Source organism: Coloeus monedula (assembly GCF_965178545.1).
Source record: "Coloeus monedula genome assembly, chromosome: 6".
Lineage (NCBI taxonomy): Eukaryota > Metazoa > Chordata > Aves > Passeriformes > Corvidae > Coloeus > Coloeus monedula.
The window spans coordinates 1,346,630-1,359,853 of record NC_138786.1 but is presented as its reverse complement, the minus strand read 5'-3'; the positions used below and the strand labels follow the sequence as shown (position 1 = coordinate 1,359,853).

The window sequence follows — 13,224 nt, the reverse complement described above, 5'->3', positions numbered from 1 at the left end:
CTTCATAAGGTGGGCTAATCATCCATTATAACACAGTCATAACACCTCTACATCACTAACTTAAAGTTCTGATGCATCCCCTTGGAAGAGCCAGTCTCAGTTTAAAGGCAGAGGGAGCATTTGGGAGTTCCAGTTTTTGGTGTGTGCAGCCCAGCCCTAGCAGTGTGAAATTCCAAGTGTTCCCAAGGAATGGGTGCTTCTGTTGCTGCCACTCCCATAGGTCTGTGTTTTTTAAATGCATTTTCCTGCCTTTATACAAATATCTCTGTAAAAAGCTGTAAATAAAGTGAGGTTTTGTGTTGTTAAAAACGAGGAATGCCCACTCATCTTTAGTGGATGGCTTAAGACAAAGGACAGCAGCCCTTTTACAGATTGTTTAATTGTCCAGGCCATTGGACAGACCCTTGTCGCAGGATCCTGAGGACTCTTCCTGAAAGTGCCCCATTCAGGAGCAGCTGATTGTTCCTGCCTGGCTGATGAGGTGTTTGTATCCCTGTTGTTCAGGTTTTTGGGAAGGGAGTTGGAAAGCTGAGCACAGTCAATGAACTGTTAACAATAGGTGAGTGACTCTGTCTTTATGACAGGGGAACTCCTTGAGCATCCATCAGCCTGCTTGAAACTGGGAGTTAAAATTAAGTGTTGGAGGGGGTGGGGGAAAAGCCTTTTTTTTTTGTGTGTGTGTCCCTACGTGCTCCTGCACTGGTTCATCTAATTAATTTTAAAATTTTATTTAAAGCAGTGCTTCTGTATGAGGGAGTCGTTCCTCTTTCTCCAGTGAGGTCATCACAGGCTGGTTCTGGTGGTGTTGCTGGGGATGTGACACTGCCCCTCCATGCTGCAGGCAGGTGCCAGCAGCTGTGTCACCTCCTGCCCCATCCTGTCCCTGGCTGTCTGCTGGCCCAGCAGTTGGTGTGCACGCTTGATAATGGGAACATCCCTAATTAGGGGAAGGCAGCTTGGCTAATTCAGCAGTTTGCCTTTTATCTGAGGGGATTTAGGGAGCATTCCCACGCAGGGCTCTGCTCTCTGGCCAGGTGGCCAGCAGCTGGGGACAGTAATTTCTTCCAGATCCAGCAATGCCAGAAGAGGATGTCTGTCAGGAATCCCTGTACAGATGTGCTTACGAGACCCTCTTAGAAAAGTGTTTCTTCCCCTCTGCTATTCCTCCCCACACAAACAAGGGAATAAATCACCTTTTTTGTACAGGCACAGCCAAACTTGAGAATCCTTATTTTATCACTGGTGTTCTGGGAGAGATATAAATTCACAAGTGTCTTTACCTCCAGTGCAGCAAAATACTGATGCAGTTGTAAAAGTGGGTAACTGATTCTTTGTTCTCTGTCTCAGTTACACTAAACTCTCTCCCTTCCTCCCTCCCCTCCTCCTGTATTTCCGTGTTGGAATTCATTAGGAGTGATTATCTGTCTCCCATACAGGCCAATTAGCAGAAATCTGGATGGAGGAGGGGCAAAGCTGATGTTTCAGTGGTGTGTTTTGGGTTCAGGACAGACCTAGGCTGCCCTAGAGGCCGTGGCTGCGCTGTGCTAGGCTGGGATGAGGCTCTGGTTGTTCCCCCTGGTCCATAACTTCCCTTCCTGGTCCACAACTCTTCCCTTCCTGTTGTTCTCCCCTCAGCGTGGCACGATGAGGCGGCGTTACGAGGATGACGGCATCTCCGATGATGAGATCGAAGGGAAGAGGACGTTTGACCTCGAGGAAAAGCTGTCCACCAACAAGTTCAACTCCACCTTCGTGGTCTTCATGGAAGGCAAAGGTTTGTCTTGGGACTGGTGGTCCCAGGGAGCACATGTGGGGAATGGCGTGGAAGCTGCTCGCTCCAGGGAGCATGGAGCTGGTCTGCAGCTTGCTGGGACACGTGGCAGCCAGGGATGGGAGGGTTTGCCTGGGTCAGCACCTGTAATTGCAGCCACATGTCTACCAGATCCTTAATTCAAGGGCTGTGTGGGATGTCTCCCCTTCCTTTCACCACGCACACGGCTCTGTGGGATGGCTTTTCATCGCACAGCCCCTCATGAGGATTTAACGGGAGGAAGGAGCGCTTCTTCAAGGCCTCTCTTGCTTGGCTCTGAGCTTCCTAGGGAAGTGAACACCAGAATACAGGCTGTTCACCTGTCAGGAGCAGCCTGTTGAAGCAAACTCCCCCCTCCTTAGGGGAACTGTCTGAGGCTTGTCAGGAGCACACACTGTGCTGCCTCTCAGAACTGCTGCAAAGGAGTTCCAGGATTTCTGAAGGAGTAGAACAGTGAGGAGCAGGGTTGGCCTAGAGATCTCCAGAGATCCTTTTTAACCTCAGTGTGTCTATAATCCTCTGACGGAGTTTCCCCTAAACCTTCCCTCTTCTTGTCTCCCCACACCAGACTTCACAGTTGAGTACATCCAGCGGGGTGGCCTGAGGGACCCGCTCATCTTCAGGAGCTCGGACGGCCTGGGGATAAAGTAAGTGCTGGGAGCACGGAGTGGTGGGTGACTCTGGCCCAATTCCTTCATCTGTCCACACCGTGTGGGATCTGATCCTGGCTCTGCCAAGCTTGTTTGACTGTGTCGTGTCTGTGCTGTTCTTTATGTGCAGTGAGCAGAGAGAAATATCTTCCAGCTCGGTTATCCCGTTCTTCCTAGTCTGTTTGGACTGAAAAATGAGAGGACTGAATTGGCTGTAGGTGATCAGAATTCCACCAAATGTCTGAAAAGTCCCAGTGCAGCTCTGATGCAACATCTGGCTGGGTTTCTTTCCTAGTAACATAGGCATCTATTGCCAGAGAGTCAAACAATTTGTAGTATTTCTGGCATTTTCCAGAATTCCAACCTGATTTTCTGAACTTCTAAACTGTTCTCTTGCTACAGTACATCCACTGAGGTTTGCAGCTCTTAAGTGTAAGCTGGGTTCAGTGGTTTTTGGGGTTCATACAAAGATTAGAGGAATAAATGACCCCTCACAAACTTTCAGAGCCAGTATCAGCAGCACTGCTCCGAACCCCCTCAGCTGGCTGTGAATGGATGGGTGACATCTCATCCAGTGCAGGATGTTCTGTGCTGGGGTGAATTGGGTAGGAAGTCGTGCCAGGCTCAGTTTTAACTGCTGGGTGACTTGGGAGGGCAGAGATTTGATACTGGGCATTAGAGTGTGGCTGAAACTGGATTTCTCCTGAGCTTTTGGGTACTTCTCTGGGTCAAGAGCTGCTCGAATGGCTGCCAGCCTGCTCCGCCTGTGACAGCAGTGTTTGTACAGAGAAGGGTGCCAGTACAAACATTGGAGTGGTTCTGCTGTGTCAGTGGAATATACTGCGTGTCCTGCTCCGGCCATGCCTTTGGATTGGGATAACTCACATGAGCAGCCTTTAAAACGAGAGCTGGGATTGCTTAGTTCAAGGCCTGCTGGCTCCTTTGCCAGAAGTTGCTGTACAACAGCTCTGGAGATGGTACATCCTATTCCCAAGTCAGCTTCCCGAGCCAGAAGTTTGTCCTAGTGTTTCACCCCAGTCCTGTGCCCCCAGAGATCCCGTTCCACGGCCTTCTCCAACAACAAAGCAGCAGAGATGAATCTTCAGGGTGCCAATTCCTGGGCCACAGGGTGTGCAGCCACAAGCACTTGATGGTTTCTTTTAGCCAGATGTTTGTCCCACAGGATGCCGGATCCGGACTTCAGCGTGAACGATGTGCGGCTGTGTGTGGGTAAGTGTCCAGAGCCACCCTGCACTTGCTTGTGTGGTTGGGGTCCTTGAGGATCTCACCTCCTGGAGCCCGTGGTGCCCAGGGACAGTTGCAGTGACGTGGCTGTCGTGGCAGGGAGCCGACGGATGGTGGATGTGATGGATGTGAACACGCAGCGGGACATCGAGATGTCCATGGCGCAGTGGGCGCGCTACTACGAAACGCCAGAGGAGGAGCGCGAGAAACTCTACAATGTCATCAGCCTGGAGTTCAGCCACACCAAACTGGAGAACCTGGTGCAGAGACCTGCTACGGTGAGCAGGGCTCTTCCTTCTGCAGGGATCTGCTTTCCCTGGAACTCTGGAGGCGAGGTGCAGCCTGGCATTGGGATGTGGTAAAAGAGGGGCTGCCTGCAACACATGTGGGCTCAGCAGGGATGTCAGTCTGGAAGCTGCTGGAGCTGATCTCCCAGTCAGGCTGTGGTGACCATGGCCAAGTCCCTGGCATGTCACTCTGCAGAGAGATGGCCTGTTCATTGGCTGTCAGCAGTTAGAAACATGGAAGTCTGAACTCTGCACAATGTGGCAGGGAGGGTTCCTGATGGAAGGTGCTGAAATCTCTGAGGGCAGAGGAGGCCAAGGCTAGAAGAGGTGTGCTGGAAGAGGGGCAGGAGGCTGTTTTGTGGTGGGAAAACGAGCTGTCGGAGGTGGGATGGATGGGATGAACATCCTAAACTCCCTCTGCAGTCAGCAGAGGGGAAGTGGCAGCTGTGTAGGGCCAGTCACTTCTCTCTGTTGACTGCAGAGGGAACCTGGGCTTCCCTGGCTCTCCTGAAGCTTAGGGAGTTGAATCCCAGCCTAGGAGATGCTGTCTGGCATACTTATTTATGGAAGCCCAGTGCTGGCATCAGAACAATCTGGTTATAAGTATTTAATGTGTGGGACTGCCCCAGTGGCACTGGGAAATTTTCTGGGTGTGGGGAAGGAGCAAAAAGGGATTTGCCAGCCTGTGGGGAGCAAAAGGCTTTACCGTGCCACATTTTTCTCTGCTCACGTCTCCCACCTCTCTGCTGTAGGTGGATTTGATTGACTGGGTTGATAACATGTGGCCCAGGCACCTGAAGGAAAGTCAGACAGAGTCTACCAATGCCATCCTGGAGATGCAGTATCCAAAGGTGCAGAAGTAAGTGACTTCCTGAGCTGTGGCAGGCAGCAAACAATCTCTTGCAGGAAAACTGCCCAAGGGGAGTAGCAGTTTGTACCAAGGGGAAGGGGGAGGAACAATGTCCCTGTTTATTTTGGTGGGTGACACTTGTAAAGCCACTGCAGTCAGTTATTCAGTCCCCTTTAGCTGTGTGGAAGGGGGGTTGTGTGGCTTGTGGCACTGCTCTGAGCCATTGGCCTGGGTTTGGGGGGCCCATTCCCTTGGAATGTGCTATGTCTGCTCCAAAACGTGAATCACCACTCATTTTCACCTTCTCCTCATGTTGTTTTCCACCAGATACTGTCTGATGAGTGTCAAGGGCTGTTACACAGATTTCCACGTGGACTTTGGTGGCACTTCTGTGTGGTACCACATCCACCGAGGGGGAAAGGTAGGACAGTCCCTATTGGGACGGCTACAGGTGCTTTAGAAGAGTGGCTGTTGGTCTGTTTTTGTGTAAATCCTTGAGGATGCAGGTCCCAGACAGCAAACTGAAGGCTTTCCACCCTTTTTGCATGGAGCCAGACAGGTGCCAATCCATAGTTCGGGTGTAGCTCTAACATGGTAAATGTAACTCAGGTAAATCCCCTTGTCACTCTGGTGGCTTTCCTGGGCTCTGTATCTCTTGACACTGACGTCCATCATACCCTAAAAAGCATCCCAAGCTCAGGCTACCCGTAGCACTCAGTGTTAGGCTGAGAAAGGCCTTGCTTGTCCTCTCAAGGGGGGCAGCTGCCCAAGTCATTTTCCTTGGACGTTCTCAGGGAGAGGAAGAGATTCAGATGTTGGGAAGAAGCCATCACTGTTCATTATGTGATGACTTACATAAGCATGTTGTCTTCATTTGCAGATCTTCTGGCTGATCCCTCCCACACCCCAGAACCTGGAGCTCTATGAAAACTGGCTTCTCTCAGGGAAGCAGGGAGACATTTTCCTTGGGGACAGAGTGTCAGAGTGCCAGCGCATCGAGCTCAAGCAGGGCTACACATTTGTCATCCCCTCAGGTACGCCTAGGGTGGGCAGGGGCATCCTGGCCTTGGCCAGGGTTGTGGCAACACTGAAACTCCTGGGACACGGGCAGGGTTTAGCTCCTTCGTGAGTCACTGAGAGAGGGAGATGTGATGTGGGTCTGTCCTCTCACTTGCCACCTCCCAAAACATGCCTGTGATGGCACTGTGGATCCAGCCCGTGTTAGGAAAGCTGTGGCTGGCTCACATCACATTTGATTAGTTATTAAAGGAGGCATTCCCAGATCCTGTCATGTTGACACATGGAATAGTGTAGGCTGAGGACAGGCTGGCCCAAGGCAGCTCCTCAGCGTCCTGGGTGTCTTGTGACACCACTTCAGAGCTGTGGCTTACAGCAGGACCAGGAACAGAAAACACCAGGGATTGCACAACTCACTCATTTGAGTCCTGTTATCACAACTGACAACTCTTTTGAACCGAGTGGCTTTGCCTTAAGGAAACCCATGCTGGAATTCCCCAGATGTTGGACTTGGCTGGATATGCTTAGCCTTGGAGATAAGGGCTGGAACTTGAGTTATTTTGATGGTGTTTTGAGTGTTGGAACAGACTTTGGAAGACTGTTTCCCTTGGTGCTGGTGTTCTTAGGCCTAACACAATTAGGAAACAATCTAGGATGACAGCAGGGTGACAAAAACTATGCAAGGTGAATCAGGAGGATTCTTCCAACTCTACTTTCTCTCCCAAGGTTGGATCCACGCTGTGTACACTCCCATGGACACGCTGGTTTTTGGGGGCAACTTCTTACACAGCTTCAACATCCCTATGCAGCTCCGGATCTACAGCATCGAGGACCGCACGCGGGTGAGGACCTGTGGGAGAGCCGTGCTGGACACCGGGCCAGACCTGGTGTGGCATCTGAGAGCAGCAGCAGCAGCAGGGAAGGAGGCCTGACAGATCCTCTTGCCTGTTTTTGCAGGTCCCAAATAAGTTTCGCTATCCCTTCTATTACGAGATGTGTTGGTACGTGCTGGAGCGCTACGTGTACTGCATCACCAGCCGCTCCCACCTGACCAAGGACTTCCAGAAGGAATCCCTCAGCATGGGTAAGTCCAGCCCTTAGTCCTTCCTCACCCCGATCCAAGTGGCTTCTTCCACCCTCCTGCTGGGGCACTGGCTCAGCAGCGTGGCAGGCAGGGGAGGGCTCTGTGGGGTTTTTTTGAGCATGAAGTCACAACCAGCCAGACTTCTGCTTTCTCCTCTGGCCCTGCAGCAGCCCAGGTTCCTCACATCTGTGAAACCAGCACACCACCAGTTCAAAGCCTTGCATGGAAGAGGTCGGGGGAAGTTGCAGTGGCCAGCCCGGTGCTGTGGGCAGGAATTCTCTCTGGCTGGCCAGGGCCTTCTGCACACAGAGTTTAAAGGGTTAACAAAGTTACTTGCAAGGGCTCAGCAACCTCATGGTTGTGAGTGAGTCCACATCCTCTTTCTCACATTGTGAAGGCAACATCAAGGTCCTGAGCCCTCAGCTGGGGATCCCAAGCCCCTCCAAAGCAAAACGAGGTTGGACAGGGCTTTCTCTGAGCAACATGATGTCATGAAAGATGTCCAGGCCCATGGCTCTGGGGTTGGACTGGATGGACTTTAAAGGTCCCTTCCGACCCAATTCCATGAAGTTCAGTCTAGGGCATTTGCTGTTTCTTCCTCTGGGACATTTTTCCCTATCTGGCGCCTTGCATTCCCACAGACAAACCAGGAATGGGAAGGGCTTTTAGCTGTTCTTTTCCAGCTTCTCTCTTCCTTTCACCTCATACATATCTGTTGCTCCAGCATCTCTGGTGACTGGGGGGTCCCCCTACACACTGAACACCTCCTGTGATTGCTCTCCCTGTTTCTCCGTTGTGGCAGATATGGAGCTGAGCTCCTCGGACTCGGTGAACATGGAAGAGGAGGAGGAGGAGGAGGATGATGAGGACGCAGCAGGGAAGGAATCCCGGCGCCCCGTGACCAGGAGGTCCATTCTCACCAGCCCCATCGCCAACGGTGCCAACGTGGACTATGACGAACTGGGCAGGAGCTGCCGGAGCAGCCTGCCGGGGCTCAAGAAGACCCCATCCATAGACTCTTCCGACTCCAGCCGGGGCTCCCAAAACGGCCAGGCCTGGGACCCAAGTGGGGGCAGCCCCCGCAAGAGCAGGAAGGTGCACCTGACCCAGTTTGAGCTGGAGGGGCTGCGCTGCCTCGTGGACAAGCTGGAGTCGCTCCCTCTGCACAAGAAGTGCGTTCCCACCGGCATCGAGGATGAGGACGCCCTCATCGCTGACGTCAAGGTAGGCCTGAGCCGAGTGCAAGGCACTTCCCATGGGGAAACTGGGCTTTGTCCTCACCCTGCCCCTGTCCTGGGGCAGGATTGGTGTCCTCCTCTTCCTCTGCGTGAGGCTGATGTTACTCCTGAGGGACAGCCCTGGGATTTGGGGTTGGGAAAGGAGGAGGGTGGCTGGGCCCTGGCTGGGTCCCTCACGGCTGTCAGTGGCAGGAGTGCTCTTTGCTGATGCCGTTCACTTCCAGTTTTGGCTGTGGACTTTGTGACAGTTGGAGCCTTTTCCTTGCCCCAGGTGGATTTGGCTTTGTTCCTTTGAGTTGTTTGCCCAGGGTGTGACCTGGAGTTACGAGAGTCAGTTATTTTGGGCTGCTGAGGGTTGTTTGGGTTTTATTTCCCTTCATCTGTTGAGCTGACCCAATGAGCTTTGGTGTTTAGCTGCTTCAGCACTGAAGTGGGAATATCAGCTTCACTCTATTCCCCAGAGATTCATTCTAGTCCCTAAAAGGTTACCTTCTGCTCCCCTCCTTGCTGTTGGTGATCTGTACAGCTGCTTGCCTGTACCAAAGCTGCCATTCAGACACAGCCATGTGTGTGTCCTTGTCTTTGCCATTGTTTTTATTTCCAAGTGCTGTTCCCTGGGTGTTTTTTGTGGCGTGTTCGGGTAAATCCAGAGCTCTGCTGTGTTTGGAGCAGAGGGTGCAGCTCTGGGGTCCCAGGGTCTTGGCTGGAAGAGTCTAGGTGCTGTTAGGGGCTGCATTTCTGGTTTCCTGTGGCTTTTTGGGTGCCCTGTGCGTGCTGTGACCTTCAAGAATGTGACATATGTGTTTCTGAGTCCTGTGTGATGCTCTGGAGGAACCTGAGCTGTGAGCTCTGTGTTTCACCTCGGGACTCACAAAAGCAGGTTGGCGTCGGATGTTTCGAAGGTTGTTGGTGTTCAGTTGGAGTTTGAGACCTGATCAAAGAATTTGTTAATGTATTGGAGGTAGTAAAGGTGTGCCTGTGGTTTTGGTGTGACCCACCCGCCCCTGTGTCCAATTGCACCTCGCAGATGAGCTGCAGGTGATAGCCCTTGTGGTCCCAGACAACTTCCCTAAGGATTTGCTCCTTAAAGCTGGCTGTCACTGGAGGTTCAGAAGTATCCTGAGCTGCAGCATTCCATCCCTCAGGACTGGCATCCTCAAGGCATGAAGATCCTTAGTCACCAGCCTGCAGTGGCTGGAGAAAGTGGGACAAGTTTGTCCAACCACGGCAAACCTCTACTTTCAAAACCTATTTTCCATAGGAGGTGATGGAAGTGGCCAGTAGAGGTTGGCTCGTAAAGCCTGGGAATCACTAAGACATTTCTAGCTGGAACTTTCCACTGGGGCCACCCATCTGCAGCAGGTGCTGTTGTCCTTGTGTCACCAGGTCCATGATGGAGCTGGGATCTGGCCAAGCTGGGAAAGCCCCACTTTGGTCTGTGCTCCCCACAGTCAGGACGTGGCATTTTCTCGTCCAGACTTGTGGATGAGAAAACGCCACCACCTCGATCTGCTCATCCAGTGCCACCCTCTGCTATCCAGTGTCCTCAGGCACACCAGGAGCAGGAAAATTCTGCCTTTTCCCCCAGCCTCTTGTGTGGTGATCAGGATTTCAGGGTGTCTGTCTGTTGGGTCATGTGGAGATATATGTATCCTGTCACGAGTTCAGCCTGGAGCGTCACGTGGTGGGACGTGACACTTTGGATGGGACCCTTTGGATGTGACCATGTTGTGCTTCCAGCTCTGTGGCAGGAATTGTCTGAAAATCCTGAGCATGGTGGGGGTCACTGGAAGGATTAATGACAAAGAGGGAATTTCTGAGAGGTCCTTTTGTCTTTTGACTGCTTCCATCCATCCCTTCCAACCCCTCTGTGGTGTGCTGGTTTCCATGACTGGATTTGACAGGAGGAGGATGGTGATGAGGCAGCTGACAGCAGGTCTAAAGCCAGACCCCCGTGGCCTGGCATAAACAGGTTATATCTGGGCTCTGCATTGAGCTGTTGGAGCACCAAGGATTGTAGAAACAGGAGAAGGCTCTCCCAGAAGTGCTGATCCTGTGCCCAGGACCTCCTCTCAAAACCTCTGGTGTGGCATTGCCCACATACCTGACTGGGCAATGGGCAGAGAGAATTTGGTGTGGAATATGGGGATTGTATCTTCAGGGATGGGTGAGGAAGTTCGGGGTGGCGTGTGAGCTGTGCCAGGAAGGTCTCCCATGGTGGGGTGGCAGCACTGGTCACGCTCCTGCCTGTGGGTCGCAGAGAGCCCGTGCCAGGGGCCCGAGGGTGTCCCTGGTGGCACAGTTGGTGACAGTCCCGGGTGACAGTCCCGAGCCAGGTCGGCATGCGACTGGCTTCCTGGGAACACAGAGCTGTAGTTGCCTGCAGATGCTTCGGGTGCATCCGAAGTGGGAGCAGCCGCTGCTCCCTTGTGCTGTTTGGCTTTATTTCAGGAGTTTCCTCCATTTTAATTGCGGTGTGTAGCTGGGGGGCGTCTCAGGGGGCTGGGGCTGCTTGGGGACACCTTGATCACCCGGTATGGATCTGTCCCCCTCTAGCGGTTCGGTCCCCGGTGTCTTTGGGAATGTGGCTGCTCCCAAACTTGGCTGGCGGGATGTTTGTCCCTCCAGCTCGGGAGGGTGGGGGGTGTGCAGACTCTGGAGGGAGCTGCAAGGGGGATGACCCTTGCCTACATTCCAAAGCCCCGCTCGCTCCAGCGGGGTCTCCCAGATCCCAAATCCGCCTCGGAGCAGACAAAAGAAAGGCGCCGAGGAGGCTGGGCCTGAGCGGGACGGGGTAAGGGCTCTCGGCCACGCTCTGCCCGGCCCCGGGGAGCCCGGCCCCGGCTTCTCGGATTGCGGCGGCGGAGGGGAGGGAGGGATCCCGGGGAGGCCGGTGGGCAGCGCCGCCCGGACCCTGCGCCAATCCCCGCCGTCCCGGCCCCTCCCGGCGCTGCAGCAGCGCGGCTCTGCCCTCCGCTCCCTCGCTCCCTTTTTCTCTTCTGCCATCTTCCCGTTGCAAAGCATTGCTGGGAACCGCATGTGGGTGACGCAGCAGCATTGTCTCCGGCTCAGGAAGCTGCCGCCGCCGCTGCCCAAGGGCTCGGGAGGAGCACGCGGCCGCCGGTGCGGCTGCCGGGGGCGGGGAGGAGCCGGGGGCGCTCGGGGCGGGGGGCGCAGCTGCTCCCGCAGCCATGTCCCCGAACACCGGGGATCCGGCCGGGGTCTGAGCCAGCCCCCGGAGGTGTCCGGGGAGAGGGGAGGGAGCCCCAGCCCTCGCAGTGCGGGCACCGAAACAAAGAGGGCTCGGCAAACTTCACCCCAGAGTCTCGGCAGCTCCAGAGGCGCAAGGTCAGGCAGCTGGCAATGCTCGTGGCGTGGGGAGGGGACGCGGGGACGCTCCGGTCCCGAACGGGGTGGGAGGGAACCGCGGGGGGACCCGTGCCTCCCTGGAGGGGTCCCTGGCCGGTGCTTGGGCTCACGTCTCCCTTCCCCGTCCCCGGGGTGCGCTCGCCGGCACCGCTGCCGGGGCGCTCCGGCCGCGTGCTCGCAGGGTCCCCTCTGCCGCGTCCCCCCGGCCACAGCGCCACGGGGCACAGGGGACTCTCGCCCACCCCGGCTCCGAGCCAGATGCAGCCGCAGGACCCGGGAGCCCCCGCAGTCCCTCGGCTCGCTGGCGGGGAGCGTGCCTGAGCCGCTGCCACCCCCGCCCCGTCCCCGGTGCCACGGGCAGGGGGACGCTGCAGTCCCACGGATGTCCGTGTGGGAGCTCCGAGCCCTGACCTTTCCCTCGGCGTGTGCTCGTGGGGAGGCGGAAGGTCTGAAGGCGGCACGCTGCGCTGCCGGGGAGCCCAGGGGAGGCTGCAGCTTCCTGTCTCCCCAGACGCCCGGAAAACCGGGCGGGGGACACTCCGGGCACCCCTTGCCCTGGCCCTGCCTGGCAGCGGGAAGCACCGCCCGCCGGGATGCCGGCAGGAGGCTCCTGCCTGCGTAACCATGGCAACGTCAAGTAAATAAAGCACCTTTGCAACCGGCAAATTCGGTGGGGAGTGGATGTGGGGAGGGGGCTGCGCTGGAGGGGGCTGAAAGGACCAGGGTGAGGGTGGGAGCCCCATGCACTGGGAGCGAGGGGCTGTCGCGCCGGAGGGCAGCGTGCCAGTCCGTGCCAGTCCGGTCGGTGCTGAGGGATCTCTCCCTCAAAGTCAAAGCCAAACCCCGAGGCAGTGTGGGGGAGCAGCTCTCGGCTACCAGCAGCTTGTGCCAGGCCACAGAGGGGGTGCTGGGGCACCACATCCTGCTGCTGCACTCTCCGGGCTGCCCCGTGCCTGGGGTGCAGCTGGGGGGGCAATGCTGGTGAATCCTCCCCCCAAAATCCCCCCAGACTGCTGAATCTTGGTGCTCTCCCCTTCTACCACCGCCCAGCGCAGGGCCTCGGGGCTGAAATGCAGTTGATGAAAGCACTGGTGCAGATCGACTCGACAGAGCTTGTCTGTCTCATGTGGGGAGGAGGGATGGTTGCTGGCGGGTGTGGGGAGAGGAGGGCTCCTTCCCAGCCGCCTTTGAAGCATGCTGGCCTTGGCATCTGGTCGGAGCCTGCCTCGCTGGCGGGAGCTGTGTTTCCCTCTGCTCACACCTGTGCTTTTTGTCTCTCTGCTCTGTTTCCCCCCTCCTCTCTCTCCATTAGCTGCTGTTGGAAGAATACGCAAACAGCGACCCTAAACTGGCACTTACAGGCGTCCCCATCGTCCAGTGGCCCAAGAGAGATAAGGTAGGAGCTGCAAGGAGGGGATCCAGGCGGGTGTCACGTGTTGAGTCGTTTCCCAGGCCTGGGGTGTGGTGGCACCGCTTCCATACCCGCCTCGGGAGCAGTGCCAGGGTGGGACACAGGGTGCAGCCACCTCCACGGCACCGCGGGCAAACCCGGAGGTCTCCCACCGTGCCGGTTATCCCAGCTCAGCTGATGGGTGGTAACCGGATCAGTGCCAGCTGCTCTGTATTCTCCAGCCCTTTGCTTGCCCTTGGAGAACATGGAACCTTGTTGTGGGA

General features: G+C 55.6%; 1 protein-coding gene across 1 annotated transcript in view; it reads left to right on the top strand.

The window, feature by feature from the left end:
* Positions 1-13,224, top strand: part of KDM2A (lysine demethylase 2A) — a 33,900-nt gene that overhangs the window by 13,257 nt on the left and 7,419 nt on the right. Inside the window, exons 4-14 of the mRNA XM_082283973.1 lie at positions 1,636-1,774; positions 2,379-2,457; positions 3,644-3,690; positions 3,805-3,983; positions 4,745-4,851; positions 5,170-5,263; positions 5,723-5,876; positions 6,586-6,701; positions 6,817-6,943; positions 7,746-8,167; positions 12,863-12,946. Of these exons, the coding sequence (XP_082140099.1) occupies positions 1,636-1,774; positions 2,379-2,457; positions 3,644-3,690; positions 3,805-3,983; positions 4,745-4,851; positions 5,170-5,263; positions 5,723-5,876; positions 6,586-6,701; positions 6,817-6,943; positions 7,746-8,167; positions 12,863-12,946 (1,548 nt within the window). The remainder of the gene's footprint in view (positions 1-1,635; positions 1,775-2,378; positions 2,458-3,643; positions 3,691-3,804; positions 3,984-4,744; positions 4,852-5,169; positions 5,264-5,722; positions 5,877-6,585; positions 6,702-6,816; positions 6,944-7,745; positions 8,168-12,862; positions 12,947-13,224) is intronic.